Here is a 24,227-nt window from a genome sequence, read left to right on the forward strand (position 1 = left end):
TGAGTATGTGCTTGTCACACCTAGGGTTCTGAGCGGGATATCATCATTCTTCTCTTTTTCGATGATTCCCTTCTATTTCTGACTCTCTCTCTCTCTCTCTCTCTCTCTCTCTCTCTCTCTCTCTCTCTCTCTCTCTCTCTCTCTCTCTCTCTCTCTCTCTCTCTGGGTAATTCAGAAATTTTTTTTGGCTGGTGCATCATATGGCTAATGATAATATAATAATAAAAAAAAATATATAATTATATAACACAAAAATATAATAGCAACATATGGAAAATAACCCATATGTTGCTATATTTTTTAAAGGAAAATATTAATGTTTATGAGGTTAAAAAGTAGGTACATTTTGGATTTTGTTGTATCTTTACATCCTAATAAAAATAAAATTGTACTCATTTTATTAGGGTGTGAAATGTTACGTTCCTAATTGTATCTTGTTAGAGTATTGGGCATATCTGGATGAACCAAGTGTGCTGTTGGTAAATATAATATGGTCCTTTGGATGCAAATCCATAAGGCTATATCACTTTCACCAAAAAAAAAATAATCCTAAATGTGATTAACATTGTACATAATTTTGTAGAGCAGTGTCCTGTATATAATTCCAACCCTTTTCTGTTTAAATAAGTTACCTTAAATAAGTAACTTATTTTAGTCTTTCAGGATTGAGTGATGGCAGTGAGTTTTTATTCTGCTCTGTTATTATTTACAAAGAAAATATTTTCTAATTTCCATAATAATACATTGCTTACTGAAATATTTTGGTGGGTTCTATAGATCACTTTTTTAAAGGTATCTTTCTTGCTACAGTAACAAACATTACTGGATGAACCAAGTGTGCTGTTGGTGAATGTGATGTGGTCTTAAGGATGCAAATATTAAACCATGAAATGTAATAGCAACATGTAACATCTGGTAGAATAGTGGCATGTTTATAACTCCAACATTTTTCTGTTGGAATAAGTTACCCATTTATCTTAATCTTTTAGAATTGAGTAATGATGGTGAGTTTTTATTCTTCTTTCTTTCTATTTGCAATATTACCTTGGCAAAAATGTCTAGAAAAGATTCTCCAGTTTCTTAATAAAAATACTTTATTAGCTGAGAAGTTAATTTAAAAAAAAATAATAAAACAATAATTAGAGTTGATGTTAACTGATCTATGAGTTTAGATGTTATTTTTTAAATTTTATCTCTCTCTCTCTCTCTCTCTCTCTCTCTCTCTCTCTCTAGGAGTCACAGCAAGAAGGAGACGATAGAGGTGCTGGAGATAAAAATAGAAAAAGTTTCTTTAAAATTCCTGCATTTAGATTTACTTTTAAAGGTCGGAGTAGAAAAACTCATCCAGGTGATAGACATGAAGGAAGTTCAAGGGGAATTGATAGAGGTTAGTGAACAAAAAATATTGTAAATGAGAGTCATAGTATAAATAGCAAACATGTTCACTGAAGGCCATTTTCAATTACTGTATTTTCTTGGGGGAAGAGAATTCATATATTATACGTGGGAAAAAAAATCAAAATTTTTTGATAAAAAAAGGGTGTAGGAATACAACAGAAATTTTTGTTTTATAAAAAAACCCTAGAAATCACTATAAAAAGCGTATAAATTAATTTAAAATTTACTTCTTCTTCAATAGGAGTGTTTCCATTTACAATGGGTTTCCTCAGCCTACAAGTTATTTCTTGTTAGGAATTTTTTCCTTCCATAAAGTGCGGTTCAAGGTGTCGGTTGGTTAAGCCTCGGGCTGTCATGCACTGCCGTACTCCATCCATCCATGTCCTCCTAGGTCTTCCTCTTCTCCTTCTTCAAGGAAGTATCCATTCTAGGATAGCCTTTGGATATCTGTTTTCTTGCATCCGTTTTATATGTCCATACCATGTTAGACGCTTTTCTCTGATGGTGTCAATAATAGTCTTTTTCACTTCCATTTTTTCCCTTATGTCTTCATTCCGTTTTCTGTCTCTTCTAGAAGTTCCTGCTGAGCATCTCCAAAAATCCATTTCTGTGGAGAGAAATTGTTTTCTGCTCGCCTATTCAATGTCCAGGTTTCCGCTCCATACAATAGAAGACTTTGTACAATCGTTTGAAATATAAGTTTCTTTGTTTTATGTAGGATATTTTTGCTCCACAGAACAGAGTTTAACATGCCGATAGCCTTTCTGCCGTCTGTAATTCTCTTATTGATCTCTGCTTGGGATGATCCATCACTTTGTAAGATTAATCCCAAATATTTGAATTTATTGACTTGATTGATTTTAAAACCTGCAATATTTAGAACGTGTCCTGGCCCTGAAGACAATATTTCAGTCTTGCTAAAATTGATTTTTAGACCCCATTGTTTATATTCCTCAAACAATTGACGACATGCATACTTTGCATCTTCTAAGTCTTGTGCTATGACCACCTGATCATCTGCAAAAAGTAAATTGTGAATATAGGTGTTCTTATTAATCGGCAGTCCCATTTTATTTAAATGTTAGTAAATTCAATTCAATTGTTAATTCAAAATTCAATTGTTAGTAAATTTAAAATGTACTAACAATTGAATTATAAATGAAAATAATAAATAGGGAAGACTGACACAATTTAAGATATCCTGCTATTGCTGGTCTACTAGCCCTTAGAAAATATACAAATAATCACATGATCCTATTATTATCATGCAACAAATAGTGAATGTAGAAATTAATGACATAAATGTAAAACTCCTTTTGTGTCTTTAGTTTTCTTCAAAAACAAGTGTAGAGATAGGTTGAACAACTAAATATTTAAGGATAAAACTGTCTTCTTTTGTTCTTGCATGAAGTTGCTATGTGATTTTATAAGATGAAATAAAGAGTAAAAATTTATTATTATTATTTTTTGTTTGTTTTTGATATGCATATATATTTTTTGGCTGCAAAACCACATATTAAAAAAAAAAAAAACTAAAAAAAAACCCAACCTGATTCTGAGGTATATAAACCAGTGTTCAGGTTTATAAACCAGTCCCCAGCTATACAAAGGAATGCAACAGAAACACTGACTTAGAAATACATTTTATGCATGAAACTGGAACAGGTTACCAACTATCTGCTACCTACTGGCAAATTTTACCATATGAAACTTTGTTTCATTAATTCATCCATTTCTTTTGTATTCACAACTTTTCAGTCATCTATTGGTCATCTACTGCTTCTCCCTTTCTCTCAGAAATAATTTAAATGATTTATTAACATCAGTATCCAGTGACTGTGACTTCTTAGCGAGGCTACTAGGTATGATTGTCAACTTTGAAAATTTAGAAGCAACACTTTTTGCTCCCTCAGTTAAATGAGTCTGCAGGAGTCCATTCTTAAAAGCAAAGTTGCCCTTAAAAAGCCACCTTTTAGTCTTCTCCAAATGTTTTCCATCCCTGAATTAATGACCTCTCCACCACTTTTTTTTTTTTTTTTTTTCCATTAGCCTCAGCAATAATAAGCCTTAAAAGGATTGTTAAAGTTAATTTTCTTATAAAAATTACCATTGGCCTCAATTTTGAGCCATCTGATGTTATTGATGAAATAACCAAAAAATTTAATTTTCTTGAGCTGTTGTCTTGATTGCCATCTCTTTCATTCTCTTGGAATGCACTGTTCTTGAAAATAGCATGTCAAAACTTACAGGAATCTAGAAATCTTTTTCAAGTTTCCAAAGTGTCGAGGTCGACATGTTCTTTATCAAAAGTCTGAAACAACAACAGGTGCAGGTTTTTATATACACTTTGAAGTTAAACTATTTAGTCTCAGTGTGGATTAAATAATAGATATGGGATTCCCCCCCCCCCAGATTATATGGTACGAGCACAGTTTTTGATATATTTTAAGACATTTTCCAGGTCTCTAAAACTTCTAAGGAATGGATTCATTTCTCAAAAGAATATACTTAAATATAAGTTGTCTAAATCCTGAAGTTATTCAATGTGATCTCTGTGCAAATTATAGAATAGCCAAAGCTATTCAGATCAGTTGATTGATATTAATGAAAATTGATTGCAGGACTACTCGTCCTTTCATGTCTATTTTGCAGCCTACAGAATTGCTCAGGGAAAATAAAGGCTGGAAAAAAAAAAAAAAAAAAAAAAAATATATATATATAAACATGGAAGTCCTGTGCTTTAGAGAGAACTACAACGGATGACTTTAGTCACCTGAAAAGGCTGTGCTCTTTTGCTTACTGCAGGTGTATTTTTTTGTAACAGGCCATCAGCAGTGATAGTCTGTCTAACCTGGAAAATGAGAGAGAGAGAGAGAGAGAGAGAGAGAGAGAGAGAGAGAGAGAGAGAGAGAGAGAGAATATCTTTATTTCAAATGTTCATTTGTAAACATAGACAAATTGACCAATGCATGATCCACATTGAAATGGGTCATGTCACACATTGTGTTGCATGGTAATCTGCTCTGCTGTATTAAGTTTGTTCTTTTGGATAGTACATTGGATCTGTCTCGTGTGGAATGCCAGACTACAGAGTGTCTAAATAAGGGTGGAGCCTGGCACTAAAACTTTCTGTAGTCTATCATTTCACGTGAAGGATGGTCTGGAGACATGATCTAGTTGAATGTCAGTGGGGTGAGGGATGATTGTTTTGCCAGATTAGCAAGGTTGGATGTCCTAGACACAGCCCCCTTTGTATAATGTGCCTGTTCATATGTGTCTTGTATGTATGTATCAAGAATTGACTTGTGAAAGAACCACCAAACAGAGGTCCAATGTGAGCCATCTACTTGTCAATAGTAGCAGTAGATGCCGTGCTTGAAGTCACAGTTGGGGTATTCTGAATGCAAAACTATCTCAGTATATATCACAAACATTTATAACATAAACATCATTATTAATCTTCCCCTCCAAATATTAATCTCATCCATATTAAGTAAGCATTTTTTATTGTAAACATTTTAATTCTGCAATTTTTTAAATTCTACAAGTTTGACTAGTGATTTAATAGCAAAATGCAATGGTGTTATTGAACATTTAAAAAATAATGTAACCCTTTTGATAGTGAGTTTCTGGTAAGTATTAAAAGCCACCATGCAGAGTGAGCTTTTTCAAGGAATTTAGATCATTTGTAGAAATTAAAATATTTATGTAAGCTGTTTTTATGTACTTAGTTTCACCCCCCCCTCATTTTGACTTAAAAGCTAAACATTAGGATAAGTTTATTTTAGAAAATACTATCAAGATCAGAATTAAGCAAAAAAAAAAACCCAGCTTAAAAAAAAAATATATATATATATATATATATATAAGTGCAAGAAGGCCGTTCTTTATTCTATGACTTTTGAATTTATATACATGCTACTTGGCTTGGATTCAGTTTCATCAACTTATGGATCTGAGTTCTAAAGAATTTCTTCAAGTTGGTTTGTATAATCAGCAGAGGAGGGTGCAACTGTTTAATAAGGTTTCTGATGAATTGTATCGAAAGGTTGCACTCTCCTCTGCTGTTGGAATAAACATAAATTGTCATAAATATAAAAATAGCAGTTACTACTTGTATTAGTAGTGGAAAATAATTATGGAGCATCAGCAAAGCAAAGCAAGATTATAGATCACCAGCAAAAAAAAACCTACCCACCTCACTGGATGAGTGAGGTGGGTGATTTTTTTATTTTTTTAAATAAATGAAAGAATTTGTATTTTGAATTTATGCCACCTTGTGTGTAGTCTTAGCAAGAGGAAGAATACCATCAGCATTCATCGAGCTTGTTCAATCCATTGAAAGCCTTAAGCACCTCAATAAGATTGCCTCACAGGTACCTAGTCTCCAAACAGTGCAATTTGCAGAACTGAAGCCTTTCTTGGTAAGGAGGCAGCAGCGGAGGTAAGCAGACCTTTAGCTAGGCATCCCTGGATTTATGGGAGGTTTTTGTTTACTGGAGATGTGCGAATGTATTCTCATTTCACAAAGGGGGATTAAAGAGAGACATGAGTAATTGCAGGCCTGTTAGCTTGACTTCCCTTCCACAGAAAATAATGGAGTCACTGGTTGAAGAAGTAATGCAGGATAATCTAGACAGGAATGCAGTTAGACTGCAGATCACCCCTTACAACATGGATTTGTAAGGGGTGATCTTGTCTGACAATGCAATTGGATGCCATGATGCAGTAACAAAGGGAGTGGTTATACAAATAATTTGGACATCATATATTTAGTATTTCAGAAAAACTTTTGATACTGTTGCACATAAAAGACTGCTATACAAATTGCAGCATTATGGCATTAAGGGAAAGTTGCTGCTATGGATAAAGGAATGGTTGAGTGGTAGAGTACTGAGAGTGGTTATCAATGGGATCTGCTCTTCTTGAACTAATGTTATTAGCAGACTCCCCCAGTTCAGTGTTTGTCTCCCTATTCTTTTCTTGCTATATTTATTACTGATATTGATGAAGGCATATGAGGCTTATTGTCTACGTTTGCCGATGATACAGAGGTTGGTGGGGTAGTTAATCATAGTAATCAGGTATGTCACTGCAAGAAGATCTAGACAAATTAGGTAGGTGAATTGAGATGTAGCAATTAGACTTCGAATATGTGGGTTGCAGAACTTGGAAACTAGGCACCTTAGAGGAGACTTGATTAAGGTATTTAAGGCTCTGAGAGGCATAAGCAAAATGAATAAGGATGAAATTTTCATGGTTATAAATGATTCTAAAACTAGGGGCCATAATTTAAAGTTACGGGGAGGGTGTTGTTTAGATTGGATTGCAAGAAGTTTTATTTTAGCCAGTGAGTTATAAATTACTGGAATAAGTTACCTACATGGGTGGTAGAGGCTGACAGTCTGGGGAAATTCAAAGGAAGGAAATGCATAGGTTGTCCATTTCCTTTTCTCTTATTAATTTTTACTATTTTTATTTTTTATTTATTTTTTAAAAAAATTCTAATTATTAATTTGTTTTTATTATTTCATTTTATGTATTTTTTTGTTATTTTTATTTTATTATTATTATTTATTTATTTATTTTTGGCTGGTGCTGCATAAGCCATAGGCTTCCTTGCATCACTTGGCCATTACTAATACTAATTGAAGTTTAATATTGACAAATGCAAGGTATACTTTGTATGGGAAGCAGCAGTGTGGTACCATGCTCGGAGCAGTATGAGGGGGAGGGTGAAAAAGATTTTTATTCACCCAGAAGTAGTTGTGATAGAAAGATGAAAAATTCTTTTGTTTGATACCTTGAAATATCTATAGCAACCACACAAATTTTGGTTTTCATTTGACAATTTTTTTTCTTTTGAGCGCTGAGTGAACTGTCACGATGGATAAAGTGGAATACGGATCAGTGATTCAGTTCCTCTATCTGCAAGAGAAAACACGCAAAACAATCCATGAAGAAATGGTCACTGTTTATGGAGAAGACTTCTGAGGTTACAGGACTGTTGCACATTGGTATAAACAATTCAAATGTGGAAAAACTTCAATGCTTGATGAAGAAATCCCAGGATGCCCAGCAATTGCCATAACAGAAGACAGCATTGCAGAATTGAGGCATTAATCTGGAAGATTGCTGTATATTTAGAGCTTGCAGAGCTCTAAATTAATGTAATCTGTGGAGAACATAATCCATCAACAGTCGGATATGAGTAGCATCTGCTAGAAAGGTTCTCAGACTTTTCTCACCTTACCAGAAGAAGGAAAGGACATAATGTGCACTTGAAATGTTGTTGATATGCTAGGAAAAGCAAGAGGTGTTTTTTTCCTGGCTAGTCACTATGGATGAAACTTGGATCCGTCACTATGATCCTGAAATTAAATCTCAAAACAATGGAAGCATGCAGAACCGCAACTCCCCAAAAGGTGCAACCAAGGGCTTGTAAGGTGATGCTGTCGGTTTTTTGGGATCAGCATGGTGTAATTTTTTTTTAGCTGGTGTATCAAAAGCCTGTGACTTCTTTGCACTGTTTGGCTACTGCTAATACTAATATTAACAGATTACCTTCAAAAGGGCTGTACTGTGATGGGGAAGTATTATTCCAATCTCCTCATAAATCTGTGTGCTGCTATAAAAGAAAAAAAGACAGAGAAAGCTGTAAAAATGGTACGTGCCTACTCCATGATAATGCCCCTGCACATTGTTCACATGCTGCAGTGAGGTGTGCATGCGAATGTGGGTTTGAAATATTGCCACAATATGCTTATTCCTCCAGTCGTGCACCCTTGGATTTCTACCTCTTTCCTGCCCCAAAGTCCTGTCTTTGTGGAAAACACTTTGCTGCTAATGATGAGATGAATTCTGATGCTGAGTCATGGTTTGAAGTACAGTCAGAGGACTTCTACAAAACTGTCTTACAGGATTGTTTTGAGAGGTGATAAAAATGTATCATTTCATCTAGTGACTGTTGAAAAATTAATACAGTCAGTCTTCGTATAACACGTGTTTACATTACACGAATTCGATCATACACGATTTATAAACAGGGGAACGATATCTTATATAACACGAACCGAATTCGCTTATGCATGATTCGCCTTTGTGTTTACAAGAAATGGCAGTTGAATGCAGAATCACCCCAACCGAACGCAACACGATAGGAATGAAGAGAAGATTCTGAAAATGTATCTATGTTTCTTATATCAGTGAAGGGGAAACACATTTCACCATAATAACGTAAAAACCCACACAATTCCTACTATCGGTATTATCGCAAATGCAATTAGATCGAGTTTACTACAAATTCCACTAGCAGAAATGCAACTGGAAATTGTTTTTATTGTTTTATCGTAGTAACCCCTAGAAATGTGCTTTAGTAAAATGTGACGTGTTAATAGTGTATCTCTGCCTTTACGGTGTGGTTCATTCAGTTGCTATACGTGCGTAGCTTTGTTTATGTGTATCAAGCGTGCCTCCTCGTTTTGTAATTGTGCTTTATTCCCTAAAAATGAGTAAAGTACTTAAAAGGTGTGAAAAGGAAGCGTCCTGGTGAAGACACTGCAGATTCAGAGAGAAAAAGAAAAGCAATATTGATAAACAGAGGCGGACTGGATCAAAAATTCTTACCCGGGAAAATTTATAGTGGCCTCATACTAGCGTTTATGGCCAAAATCACACCGGTCTCCGGCCCACCGGAGTTTCCCCGGTAAGGCTTATGGCCAGTTCGCCTCTGTCGATAGAGAGAAAAAATATGAAATTGTGAAACGCGTTGAGCGAAATGAAAGACCATGTGATATTGCACGTTCTACAGACCTAAATGAGGCAATGCCGAGAATTACAAAGAATGCAGAGAAAATAAAAACAACTTTCATAGCAGGAACAACTCAAAGTGTAATTAAAATCCATTAGATTGAGATACAAAGAATTGGAAGAGATGGAACGGCTGTCATCTATTTGGATAGAAAATCAAACAAAAAACAAGTTTGCTTACGATAGAAGCAAAAGCATTAGCAATATTTTATTACGTAATACAGTAGTCGTAATAAAATAAGTATTTTATTACGATTATTTATTGTGTTTGGTAATGTTTTGGTTACAAATGTGTGTTCAATCTTGGATGGCCGACACCTAACCCTATTTTTCCCATAGGGTCTGTTGTTCATATTGCACGATTTTGCATTGCACGAGGGTTTCTAGGAACACAACTATCGTGCTATACGAGGACTGACTGTACATAGTGTTTGTTTCAACCTTCTATTACAGTTGCTTCTGTGTGAATACAAATCTTTTCTAAACCCACTCGTAGAATGAAAAAGATTTGAGGGTAATTCTACAGTCAGATATGAAGTTCTCTGAGTAGTGCAAACAGGCTACTAGGACAGCAAATGGGGTTTTATGAAGGATATACAGAATTTTGAAAGCAGGGATAAAGAGATGATTATCTCATTTGTATAAGGAAATGGTCAGACCACATCTTGATTATTACATACAGCTTTAGAAGCCTCATTTGTGGAAGAAATTGAATTAGTTGGAATAGGTGTAGCCAAGCGCATCAAGATTTGTGAGAGGATACTCTTATCAGATGAGACTTCAGTTCTGCAAACTGCAGTGCCTGGACACTACACACCTGCAAGGAGATCTGATTGAGGTCTTGCATGGATTGAGTAAGCTTAATGCTGATGAAATCCTTCCTTTTGCTGATATTACTAATGCGAGGATGGGTGCGGAAGGATGGGTGTAAGTTGTTTGTGCTGAAATTTGATGTCAGCCAGAGGGTGGTTGACTGTTGGAACAAACTCTCATCTGGTGTTGTGGAGGTGGGTAATTTGTATAAATTCAAGGAAGAACTAGATAAACTGTTAGAGGGGGTTGGAATTGTGAAATGGGAAGTTTTGGCTTTTTTTTTTTTTGTTTTTTTCTGAAGCTGTATTAGTTTGGCCACTACTACTAATGTAAAGGATTATAAAGAATCTGTTAAATTTAAGTATGTAATTGAATTACAGATTTAATAAAAGCAAATTTATTTACTTGCAGTTTCACTGAGACTAATTTTGGTGTTTAAAAGAAAGAATAGAAGTAACTCAAATAAAAAGTAAATGTCAGCAAAATTGCCATAGCACAGTCTTGCTGGTTCCCTCAAGGTGGTACTTAATGCAGGCTCATATATAAGTTGAATACTTAGTAAAAATGAGTTCAAGAATGTTCCCCATATGACATCTCTAACATGTTGATACAAAAAAGTAGCCATCTATTTGATGCAAAAACACACTACTGTTATGCATGCTGACCACCCAGAAGTCATAGTCTGTCTCTAGCCAATTGAAGTCCTTCACATCAATAAATTCATATCTACCTGCCCATCCATTCCGCTCCATAAATTTTCATCACACTCATTTGGTCTAGCACTCCAGCCTCCAACCTCATTTTGATTTCCCATCCCTTATTAAGACCCGCTGCGTGGCAGCAATCAAAGTGTACTAATGTGGAATTTAATTAAAGACGTAACTACTGCTTCTACAGGGATAGGATATTTTTTTTTTTTTTTTTTTATGAGTACCCCAAACACGAGAGGTATTAGAACCTATATTACTTAGTACTGTGCTTGGGTTGGAGGTTGAGAAGACGAAAGAAGATATTTGTTGATATTGGACTTGAACTTCTGTAGATTGTAATTTTCAGGAAATACGTATGAAGAAAGGTTGTTCCAGAAAACGGCAGTTGAATGAATAAATGAGGAAGACGAAAAGTTGGTTCTGTGGGTTTGAAGTTGGACAGTAAATGGATGTTGGCTGGTGGCAGCACGTGTTCGGACTGTTTTGAAAGAGAGAGCGGGAATAATAGAAGCCAATTCAGAAGAACAGTGCCCGTGGAAGTATCTGTAGAAGAGGCATGCAGCAGAAACAGTGCGTCTATGAGAGAGTGAGTGGAGAGACTCTGTTAGAGATGAATCATTAATTAACCTAACTGCCCTCTTCTGAATGGAATCAAGAAGCCTGAGAGAGGTTTTGGAGGCACCACCCCAGATGTGGGAACAATATTCCATGGCAGGGCGGATTTGCGATTTATACAGAGTGAGCAGCTGTTTGGAAGAAAACTAACGGCGAGAGCGAAAGAGAAAACCAAGTTTTTTAGATGCAGAGGAAGCAATATTTGTAATGTGCTTGTGCCAAGAGAGATTAGAAGTCAGGGTAATCCCCAAAAGAGATATATCATTTTGCCTAGAAATCGGAGTGTCACTAAAGATAAGCATAGGAGCAGAAGAATCCTTTTTGCGAGATATAAGACAAGATTGAGTTTTAGGAGGGTTGAAATCAACTAAGTTGTCTTTGCCCCACTGGAGAATTACCTGAAGATCGGCATTTAAGGAATTGGCAGCAGATTTTCGAGAACTTGAAGCTGATTGAGCTGGACAAGGTTTCTCAAAATGGAAAGTTGAATGCAATGTGCTATCATCGGCAAAACTATGGATAGGATTTCCAGTCAACGGAAGAAGGTCATTGATATACAAGAGGAAAAGAGTGGGGGAAAGAACTAAACCTTGGGGGACACCGGCATTAGTGGAGAAGTTAGAAGACAGAGAGCCATCTACCATCACCCTCAGTGAGCGATCAGAGAGAAAACTGGATAACCAATTACTGAAAACAGTTGGCAAACCATAAGATGGAAGCTTGTTTAGAAGACCTTTATGCCAAACACGATCAAAAGCCTTTGAGATGTCAAGAGCAACTACTTGTGTTTCACCGAACCTTTCCATTGAATTAGTACATAAATGGGTAACATAAGCCAGAATATCACCAGTGGATCGACACTGATGGAATCCATACTGGCGATCGTTGATCAGATGGAAGGTTTCTAGGTAGTTTAAAAGTTGGCGGTTAATTGATTTCTCCATTACTTTAGAAAGAGTAGAAGTAATTGCAATGGGACAGTAATTGGATGGGAGGGATTTGTCACCCTTTTTAGGAACTGGCTGGATATGAGCAAATTTCCAAGCAAAAGGAAAAACACCTTTGGAATAAGAAAGTGAAAAAAGGCGGCAAAGAATAGGAGTAAGTTCAGGAGCACAGGTTTTGAGAATAAGTGGAGAAATACCATCAGGACCTGGAGCTTTCGTAGCATCAAGATTCATCAAAATCCTTCTGATATCCTTTTGACGGAAGACCACAGGAGGCATTGAATGGAGTGTGTTAGGAATGGTGGGAGGTGTTTTACCAAGGTCATTAATACATGAGCTGGAAGAAAAATGGGATGCTAGCAGGTCAGCTTTATCCTTGACTGAAGTGACAACAGAACCATCTGGTTTGGACAGAGGTGGGAGCAGAGATGGGCAAAAGTTGCGGCCAATAGCTTTGGCAAGAGACCAGAATGCTCGGCTACCATTAGGGCAAGAAGCAAGTTTTCTACTCTTAGCCTGTTCAAACTCTAGTTTGGACTGATTAATAACTGCTTTACAATTGTTGCAAGCTTTGGTGTATGCAGAAAATGAAACTGAAGAATTAGAAACAAGCCAATTACGATATGCAATGTTCTTCTCTTGGACAGCCTTAGCACATTTATTGGAAAACCAAGGTTTACATAAAGGACGAGATTTTAAAGTGGAGTGTGGGATAAAGGATTCCATTCCTGCAAGAATAATTTCACTGATACGATCTGAGCAAACTTTGACATCAGAAGTTTTGAAACAGTAATCAGACCAAGGAAAAGAAGAAAAGAAGTCTCGCAGGTCATCCCATTTTGCATTCTTGTAATGCCAAACAATACGAGGTTGGGAATAGCCATGAGATACAGGTTCCATTGGAGAAGAGACAATCACCAAGTTGTGATCTGAAGTGCCTAAAGGACCTCTCACTTCAACCTTGTACTTAGAAGGGTTGTTTGTGAGAAAAAGATCAAGCGTATTGGCTGTATGATTAGGATTGTCCGGTATTCTTGTAGGTAAATGAACAGTCTGTGCTAGGTCATTAGTAATTGCAAAAGCCTCAGCATCTCGACCTGCTGGGTCGGTGTGACTAGAAAACGGAAGCCAGCTGGAGTTGTGAAAGTTAAAATCACCAAGGAAAATTACCTCACTGTTAGGAAAGTTGGACTGGAGGAATGGAGGAATGATATATACTTAAATAGAAAGGGTGCAAGAATATTTGCTGATGCTATTGAGGCAGTGTTAGGTGGGTCGGAAAACTGCTAGCTTGGGGGGGGGGATTCACAGACTAAAAGGTTAAAAGTAGCTGCAGGCAGAGGTGAAGGTGATTTTTGCACAACTTCTATTAGAATAAGTAGTGACCTGGAGCGAGGGGTGCTGGGGGTTTCAGGGACTGATGGCAGTCATAATGAAACGGGTGGGTATAGGGGATGTGTCAGGGTAACTAGGAATAGTTAATAGGTGCATGTATACCAATGCTAGAAGTATAGTAAATAAATTTGATGAATTTGAAGTGTTGGTCAAGACATCAAAGGCTGATATTGTTGGGATAGCAGAGACGTGGTGTCACACTGATATTAGGAATGCAGAATTGGAATTTGGGGAGTACAATGTGTACAGAAAGGATAGACAGCATAAGAAGGGAGGAGGTGTCATGCTGTTAATTAAGAAAAACATAAAATCAAAAGAAGTTCATCCAGTTGATATAGATGAACAGTGCACTGTTGAGTCAGTTTGGTGTGACATAAGTATTGCGAAAGCAAAAATAAGAGTAGGAGAGTGTTATAGGCCTAATGACTCGAATGAGTACAATGAACAATTGTACAGAGAAATAGAGTGGGCTAGTAAATCAGAATGTCTTATAATTTGGGATTTTAACTTCCCAGATATTGACTGGAACTTTGGGGTTGATCACTCACACACTAGTAAGACTTTTGTGGATTTATTGGATGATTGTTTTCTGCAGTAGCATGTTCGAAAGGCAACCAGAGAGGGTAATACTCTTGATTTGGTTATCAGCAGTGATTATTCGTGTATTAAGAATTTGCAGATAAAGGAACCACTAGGTGGCAGTGATCAGTGTACTGATGTGGGATTTGCTTAAACATGTAATTACCATCAGGGGGTAAAGGAAAGGGTTTTTTCTTCCATAAAGGTGAGTACAGTGGTCTCAGACAGTTTTTAAATTCTGTACAGTGGGATCAACTGACGATGTTACCAACAGTAGATTCTAAATGGGAGGCATTCAAGGAATTAATCGTGGAAGCTACTAAAAGTTTCATACCTATTAAGAAATATTGTTCAAGGGTTTAGGCCTAAATGGTTATCAAATAAACTAATGAGACTCATGACAGAGAAGAAAAATGCATATAAATTATCAAGCGACTCAGAAACCTATGGCAGATATAAGCCAGTCTGTAATCAGGTCACAAAGGAGGTTAGGCAGGCGAAGGCAGATTACGAGAAATCTTTGGCAAAGGATGCTAAGAAAAACAGCAAGGATTTCTTTACTTATATAAACACTAAAAGGAAGGGGATGAATCTGATTGGTCCGCTTGATATCGATGGTTTGACTGTTGATGATCCTGCTCAGATAGCAAACAAACTGAATGAATATTTTGCATCTACATTCACACATGAGGAGTTAAGGTTTAAAAATGACAGAAGGTTATCAAATTGTAGCAGGGTGCTTAATTATTTTGTAATAACTGAAAGCAAAGTGGAGGAGAAATTGTAAAAGTTGAACATAAGAAAGGCACCTGGGGTGGATGTGATCTAACCAGTCATATTAAGGGAGGAAGCAAAGGAGGTGAGCAAACCCTTAGCCATAATTATGAGAGCATCCTTGGATTCAGGGGAGATGTGCGAATGTATTCCCAATTCATAAAGGGGAATCAAAGGGTGACATGCGTAATTATAGACCCGTCAGCTTAACATCTGTTACAGGGAAAATAATGCAGTCACTGGTTAAAGAGGTAATGTAGGATCATCTGGACAGAAATGAAATTGTACTGCAGTCGCAACATGGATTTGTTAAGGGGCAGTCTTGGCTAACCAATCTGATAGGTTACTTATGATGCAGTAACCAAGGAACTGGATGAAAAAAATAATTTTATCATATACTTGCATTTCAGGACGGCTTTTGATACTGTTTCACATAAAAGATTTGATGTATAAACTGGAGCACTGTGGCATTAAGGGCAAGTTACTGCTATTGATAAAAGAAAACAGAAAAGAAAGAAGTGGAAGGAAACAGACAGTGGTTATCAATGAGCATTGCTCTTTGTGGGCTAATGTTATCAGTGTAGTTCCTCAGTGCCCATTGTTGTTTTGTATATTTATTAATGATATTGATGAAGGTGTATCAGATTTAATGTCAAAGTTTGCAGATGATACAAAGGTTGGCAGGGTTGTAAATGACAGTAATGACGTGCTACTGCAACAAGATTTAGAAAAATTAGGTCCGTGGGCTGAGAAATGGTAGTTGAAGGGGTACTGCATGTGGGTAGTTGTAATCTCAGAGTAACTTCTTATCAACTGTGTGGAACTACACTCAGGTTAGCAGAAAATAAAAAATACCCGAGGGTAATTATGCAGTCAGATATGAAATTCTCTGAGCAGTGGAGACATGCTGCCAAAACAGTTCATGGGGTTTTGTCAGTGATATACAGAAACTTGGCTAGTAAGGAGGTGATTATCCCTTTACAAGGCCATGATCAGGCAGCAATCTAGAGTTTTGTATGCAGGTCTTGAGGCTGCACTTTAGGAAGGATGTAGATCTGCTGGAGCAATGCAAAGAAGGGCAACTAGATTGGTTAAGGGAACAAAAGGGTGTTCTTACCTAGAAAGGCTTCAAACTGCAAATTGCAGCGTCTGGTCATTAGACATGTTCAGGGTGATTTGATTGAGCTGTTTTAAGGCCCTGAATGGATTGAGTAAGCTGAATGTGAATGGCATTTTTCCTGTTGCTGAGACTACACATATGAGGAGGCATAAATTTAAGTTGAGGAAGAATGGTTGCAGGATAGATGTGCTGAAGTTTTCTTGATTGTTGGAATAGATGCTCCCATCTGTTATTGTGGAAGTGGATGGTTGAATAAATTTAAGGTAGAACTAGAAAATTCACACACACACTTCACTTGGAACAGTGAAGTGTGTGTGTGTGTGTGTGACGCTATATAAGCTTGCTTTCTTGTACCATTTGCCATTACTACTAGATATCTGACAACTGATATACAAAATAATCATTTTAAATGACGGCCCATGAAAATGCAAATATGAGAAGTAGCTATTAAATAACAAGACTGTGTATGCAGCCACTACACACCAAAGTGCCACCTGTGAAACAAAGGCACAGCAGTTGACCTTTCTTTAGTTTTCTGTCATCACATTCAAACATGCTCATTCGCTTTGCAGTGAGACAGGTTTTCATTACCTTGTATTTTTGCAGTTCTTGCAGTTTTTGCAAGAATCAAATAAAGAAAACTTAAATTTTTTAACAGAACTAAAGAAAACACCAACTGAAAGTTATGAGTTGTTACATCAAATGTATGGGGAAGATACTAAGTCAAGAGCTCACATGCTTGAATGGCATAAAATATTTTGTGAGGGAAGAGAGAATGTGGAAAATTATGAATAACCAGGCCACCAGTATCCATGAATGGAAATCAAAGAATGTGAAAACCAGGTTTGTGAAGATGTTTTGAGAAAAATTGAAGAAGATCCAGACTTTCTGAGTACTGTAATTGCTTGCGATGAAAGTTAATTTTCCAATATGACTCTGAAACTAAAAGACAGTCAATGCAGTGGAAGAAAAAATAGTCCCCAAGACCAAAAATTAGCAAGAATGCCAAAATAAAAAATGAAAATCATGCTTCTTGTTTTCTTCAATATTAAAGGAATTATTATGGCTGAATATGTCCCACCAAATCAGACTTACTACTTCTGCCAAGACTGTGTGAAAAAAATTCGAAGAGACCTGAATTGCTGAAGGATGGATGCTTAATCAGGACAGTGCACCCAGTACACAATGTGCTCTCTGTTCACCAGTTTCTGGCCAGAAAACAGATTCCTGTTCGTGAACATGCACCCTTCTTGCCAGACCTGGCCTCTTGTGACTTTTCTCTTCCTTAAACTGAAAAGCATACTTAAGGGAACCCATTTTCAGTCCATTGAAGATATTCAGAAAAAAATGACCAAAGTACTAAAAGGGCTTGCAGAAGATGACTTCCAAAAATGTTTCTGTGCTTGGAAGAAATGTATGGAACAGTGACTGCAAGCCCAAGGCAGTTATCCTGAAGGGTATAACTTGTAAAGTATGAAATACTCCATTATATTTATTTTATTGCAACAGTTGTTATTTAATAGTAACATCTTGTAAATTCAAGTAAATGAGTTCAAGAGACATGAAATTTACAAGTAGCATTCTTTCTTCCATAATGTTACCTATTTTGGCTCAAAAAAAAAAAAAAAAAAGAAGTCACCTTTGTAAGCACAACTAGACTGAGCATGATGAAGTATGTTTGAAAATACTTTCTGCAGTGATATTGGAAATGCTGAGGGAGATTTTAAATGGTGCATAACAATGTTGAAATTTCCTACAAAAATCATGTAGTTTTAAATGACGATTTTTGTGACAGTTCATGTATACCCATACATAGTGAAACTGAACACATGGCAACACATAATAAAGAATATTACTTGTAAATTTCATGTCTTCTCTCCTTTACTCAAAGTTATTTGCATTTTAATGGTTTCTCATTTAGTTATCCTGTTTTTGTAGATAATAATAATTCTCACATTCTCAATATCTTTTTTTCAAGACAAAATCATAAGTAGAATTAACCAAAAAACCATTTTATTAAAACTCACTGTATGATGGGACTATTATTATTATTTACACAGAGTATTAGCAATTTAAGGCCATATTGTGCTCTTATTCATGGGCCATTTTGCATTTTCTCTGGGTTTGAAAAACTTGGATTAACTCATGGGGAAATAAGGCTAACTTCGTCCATTTTTGATAGGCTAACCATTCCCAGTGCTGACTGAAGAGGCCTTTAAATATTTCTTTCATCTTTCAACAGGATTTTAATCTGGACTTCTCTGAAGAGCATCAAGTGGTAAAATTGCTATAACTACTCATGGAGGACCTACTTAACCAAAACCCACTATGCTGTTGTGGAGGACATGCTAACCCAAAACTAAACTAATAATATAGGGCTTCATATGCATTTCAGTTTGGATAATTTGAAATATTTCCAGCGAAATTCAAAGTCTGGATTGGGTCCCACAACTTGTCTAATTTGAAAAAAAACTGCTGTAGCCAACTGCAGCAAACATCATTATAACAAAATTTAATGGAGCTCTAATGAAAATTTGCTATTTTTTCATTTAATTTTATAGGCTAGTATGTGTATTCATTTAATGACATTTCTTTTTATTTATTGAAGGTGCTCTTGCATTCACTAAATGTGTGTAAATTACTGAATATAACTGAATTTTACTGTTGTTGGAGCTCATTCTCTCACCATATTGCTAGAGCTGTGTTTCCCTCAGTGCCCACTGGTAGCATACTGTTGTGGGCTTATTGCACAAATTCCTGCCATTGGAGTTGGTTCTCCTTCTGCGTGTGTCATGAACGTGTTTCACTGCATTTTTTTTGCAGCCCACCCTGCATTAGAAGTGTGTCTTTTACCAACAGCATAACAGTATACCCAGTTTTTAATATATGTATTTCTCCATGTGGGTTCAGTGCTAAATAGTTTCAAGCTGTATGTAACTTTTATGTTCAATTAGAGGGATTTATGTGCAAAAGTCAGGCATTTCCCATTCTTTCTGTGAATTGGGGTCACATTTGCACATTTCCAGTCTATGGGTACCTCCCCTGAGTCCAAGGAAGCTCTCATAATTATGGCTAAGGGTTTGCTTACTTCCTTTGCTGCCTCCTTTAATATAACTTGATAGATCCCATCCACCCTGGGTGCCTTTCTTGTGTTTATCTTCAACAGTTTCTCCTCCACTTTACTCCCAGTTATTTCAAGATTCTGTAGCTTACTGCTAGAGTTGAATACACCTCTGGCATTCCCCTTGCTGAATAGCTCCTCATGTGTGAATGTCGATGCAAAATATTCATTTAGTTTGTTAGCTACCTGAGCAGGATCATCAACAGTTGACCCATCAATATCAAGTGGACCAATCTGATTCATCCCCTTCCTTCTAGAGTTTACATAAGTAAAGAACTCTTTACTGTTTTTCTTTGCATCCCTTGCCAAGGATTTCTCATAATCTGCCTTCGCCTGCCCAACCTCCTTTGTAACTTGGTTGCATATCAACTTGTATCTATCATAGGCTTCTGTGTCATGTGTTAATTTGTAAGTATCCCATGCATTTTTCTTCTCTGCCATATGCCTCATTAGTTCATCTGACATCCATTTTGGCCTAAACCTTGAACAATATTTCTTAGTTGGTATGTAAAGCCTAGTAGCTTCCAAGATAAGTTCTTTGAATGCTTCCCATTTTGAATTTGCTGTTGGTAATATCATCAGTTGGTCCCACTGTATAGAATTTAAATACTGTCTCAGTCCATCGTAGTCGCCTTTACGGAAGCAATAACCCTTCCCTTTACCCCTAACGGTAGTTACCTCTTTGAGTAAATCCCACTTCAGCACGCTGTGATCACTGCCACCTAGTGGTTCATTTATCTGCAGATTCTTAATGCATGAAGAATCACTGCTGATAATCAAATCAAGAGTATTACTCCCTCTTGTTGCCTCCCGAACATGCTGAAGTAGAAAACAATCATCCAATAAATCCACAAAAGCCCTGCTAGTGTGTGAGTAACCAGCCCCCAAATTCCAGTGAAATTAAAATCTCCCATTATAAGACTCTCTGATTTACTGGCCCACTCTATTTCCCTGTACAGTTCCTTATTATACTCATCAGAGTCATTAGGCCTATAGCACACTCCTACTCTCAATTTTGATCTCCCAATGCTTATGTCACACCAAACTGACTCAACACTGCACTGTCCGGCGATGTCGACTGGCTTCACTTCCTTGGTTTTTATGTGTTTCTTAACTAATAGCATAACCCCTCCCCCCTTCCTATCCTGTCTATCCTTTCTGTAGACGTTGTACTCCCCAAATTGCAGTTCTGCATCCCTTATATCTGTGTGACACCACGTCTCTGATATCCCAACAATATCTGCCTTTGATGTTTTGAGCAATACCTCAAATTCATCAAATTTATTTACTAAACTCCTAGCATTGGTGTGCACGCAAGTATACCTGCACCTGTTTCTATTCTTAGCTACCCTAACACAACCCATGTGTTTACTTGTACCGCAATGGCTCCCAGCAGTCTCTGAAATACCATGCATCTTGTTTTTCAGGCTTCTGCTCATTCTAATAGAAGCAGTGCAAGAATCTCTTTCACCTCTGCCAGTGGCTACTGTAAATCTATTGGTCTTTGTCTCCCCCCAAGCTAGCAGTTTTCCGACCCACCTAACACTGCCTCGATAGCATCAGCAAATATTCTTGCACCCTTTCTATTTAAGTGTATCCCATCCCTGTAGAAGCAATCTCTCCTGTTAACAAGTACAGTCCAGGCTGAAAAAAATTCTACCCCTTGAGCCTTGCACAATCTTTCCAGGGCCGAATTGATCGACAAGGCTCTCATCATATACTCCCTCCTATCGTGTCTGGCAGAATTTCAGACACTTTCAAATTCAACCCTAATTCTCGGCTTTTGTTGAACAGTGACCTGTACTTGTTAAGTAATTCTGCCGGTCTCCTACTCTTAATATTATTAGTGCCAACGTGTACAACTATATCACCTTTTGTGCCCTTAAAAGATGATATTCGCTCTACAACGTCATCAACCTTTGCCCCTGGCAGACATACCCTGGTCCTGTTCCACCTATCTTTTTTACAAAGCATGTTCCCCGTTTCCCTGACAATAGAGTCACCAACAACTACTAGTTCCTTCGGGACCAACGCATTCTGCCTTGGGGGTTGTCTCTGTGTCCTGCGATGCCCAAGTGCAAGCTCTGGCGTTGATGTGGGCAGCTGAGAGCTTGATGGGCCCCTCAACTTAGTTTCTTCGAGGACATCCACCCTGTCCTTCAAGCTCTCATATAGGCCCACAAGAACGCCAAGTTGTTGCCTGATATCGATACACTCCTTGCATCGCGCACACACAAAGACATCCCCCTTGGCAGTATCATGTCCCGTACCCGATTGCTCTGCAAACATCAAGCAAACAGTGCATTTTATAAGGCTGTGAGTCAGAGGACAACTGCCCCCCTCAGTTCTGCTCTGAGCCACAGCACTTCCATTAGCTTGAGCCTTTTGCTTTGCTGCTCTGGTCTGAGTCATGATTCTATTAATTTATTAATTAATTATAATTAATTATGTTATGTTATTAATTATATTACGTTTGTAATCTAAGTCGTTATATGTATTTATTTAAACGTACAATTTAACTGCTAACGAAGTTCAACTAACGCTATCTAGTACGGTATATAACTATCGTATCACAAAGGCGGGAAAATTACGAACGGTAGCGGAGTTGAAACACGTGGAAACCTTTACCGATACTTTTATGCAATTACAAGGCCGAGTAAAGAATAAATACACCAAATTAATCAGAAAATCACAAAATAATGTTATACTACTAAATTTAAATCAAAAGTTTTAGAAAAACAATAATTTCAAATCAATAAATAAGAAAAATCCACTTACCGGCTTTGAACACGACCGTCTCTAGTAGCCTCGTCAGTTTAAATGACTAGGCAATGTTAATGCACTTTGACATTAATCAGTTATATTAATAAATATGTGGCAGAAGTACCAAGCATTTCTGTACCAAGCAGACTTTAAGGAACTCAATGAAATTGAGTTCCTTAAAGTGCTGTCTTACTGGAGTTCTTAAAATACAAATAGATTCTTTTTAGTTTTAACTACTGTTTTCCTTATTTCATAATGTAGAGTAGCCATTTAGTACTACAAGAAATAGGTAGAGGCCCAGGAAGGAAATGCAGTTTCCTGTTTTATTTTCTAATAGTACTAACCAGGCTCATCCAGCTGTTTCATCACCTAATGGCACTACTCCTGCCTCTCTTCCAGGGCTAATAGGAGCAAATCATGGAAAACAAAAACTTTCCGCGTATTAAGACCAGTGCTTTTTTTGGGACGGCATGCAACAGTATGGCGTACCGGCACCTTTATTAATAGTGACATGTGACATTTAGATGCAATGCACTTCAAGCTTTGTCATCGTCATCAGCCATTTTCAATCCACTGCAGGATGAAGGCCTCTCCAGCAACTTTCCAGTTCCTTCTGTTTTGAGCACTGGCCATCCATTTACTACCCAAAAACTCATGAATTTCATCTATCCATCTCCGCCTTTGTCTTCCAGGTTTTCTTCTAGCTCCTCTTGGGTACCATTCTGTTATTTTCTTAGTCCATCTGTCATCATGTCTTCGAGCTATGTGTCCTGCCCAAGACCATTTTAGTTCTTTAGTTTTGATAAGAATGTCCTTTACTTGAGTTTGCTGCCTAATCCATGTGTTTCTCTTCTTATCTAACAGTGTGATTCCCAATATAATTCGTTCCATACTTCACTGTGTAGTTCTCAGCTTCTCTTCCATTCTTTTGGAGAGTGCCCAAGTTTCACTTCCATAAGTCATGGTGGGGGAGTATACATTGGTTCATTATTTTACATTTCAGACAAACTGGGATATTGCTCTTCAGTATGTGACTATATTTCCTGAATGCTATCCATCCAAAATTTATTCTTCTCTTGACTTCCAGCCATTTATCATTATTACAGCTAATAACTTGTCCCAGATAAGTAAAGGACTCCACCTTTTCAATTACTGCTCCTTCAATCATTATTTCCCTTTCCGTGTCATACTTGTTCATCATTACTTTTGTTTTAGCCATATTCATCTTTAGTCCAAAATCCTTACTAACTGTGCATAACTGATTAAGATTTTCCTCTAATTCTTTGGGATCGTGGCTTATAACCACAATGTCATCTGCAAATCGTAAAAGGTTTAGGTACTCTCCGTTCACATTGACTCTTTTCTGCGACCAGTCTAATCTTCTGAAAGCTTCCTCAAGAGCAGCAGTAAACAGCTTTGGAGATATTGTGTCTCCTTGTCGAACTCCTTTCTCGATTTTAAATTTGCTACTGTCTTTGTCTAGTCTAATAAAGAAGATAGTATTCTCATATATATTTTCTTCAAAATCATAATATGTGGGGTATCTATGCCTTGTCTTTCCAGTGCCAGAAACATTGCCTTATGCTGTATGGAATCAAATGCCTTTTCATAATCCACAAATGCCAGGCATAATGGTGTTTTATATTCATTTGCTTTCTCCATTAGTTGTGATATTACGTGAAGGTGATCCATAGTTGAGAATCCTGTCCTAAAGCCTGCTTGCTCTTTCGGTTGATTCTCATAAAGTATTCTTTCTAATCTGTTAGTAATGACCCTTGTGAACAACTTGTAGATGTGGGATAACAAGCTAATTGGTCTATAATTTCCAATTTCTGATTTATCTCCTTTCTTATGCAGCAAAACTATGATTGCATTATTCCACTGCTTAGGCGTCACACCTTTTTTATAATGCACTTTGTGAAGAGCCTTGCCAGTTTTTGTGTTATGTCTCTTCCTCCCAATTTTAATAACTCTACAGTAACTTCATCTTCACCTGGGGCTTTCTGATTCTTCATTTTCTTCAATGCTTGTTCTACCTCATCAGGAAGGATATCGGGTATGTCGTATGTGTTGCTACTTTGCAATCCTTCTTCCCCGCTGCTGGTATCTTTCCCTCGCTCCTTGTATAATTCTCTATAGTAGTCTTCTGCTATTTGAATTATGCCTTCTCTGCTGTTTATAAG

The 24,227-nt window shown here is 37.1% G+C and overlaps 1 protein-coding gene across 6 annotated transcripts in view; it reads left to right on the forward strand.

The window, feature by feature from the left end:
* The window catches only part of Gapvd1 (GTPase activating protein and VPS9 domains 1), a 442,880-nt gene that overhangs the window by 289,292 nt on the left and 129,361 nt on the right, over positions 1 to 24,227 (forward strand). For all 6 annotated transcript variants that reach the window (XM_090389457.1, XM_090389454.1, XM_090389464.1 and 3 more), the window contains exon 16: positions 1,234 to 1,387. In XM_090389457.1, coding sequence (XP_090245583.1) covers positions 1,234 to 1,387 — 154 coding nt within the window. The remainder of the gene's footprint in view (positions 1 to 1,233; positions 1,388 to 24,227) is intronic.

Source organism: Mastigoproctus giganteus, chromosome 2 (genome assembly GCF_048544385.1).
Source record: "Mastigoproctus giganteus isolate SK-2022 chromosome 2, ASM4854438v1, whole genome shotgun sequence".
NCBI classification, from domain to species: domain Eukaryota; kingdom Metazoa; phylum Arthropoda; class Arachnida; order Uropygi; family Thelyphonidae; genus Mastigoproctus; species Mastigoproctus giganteus.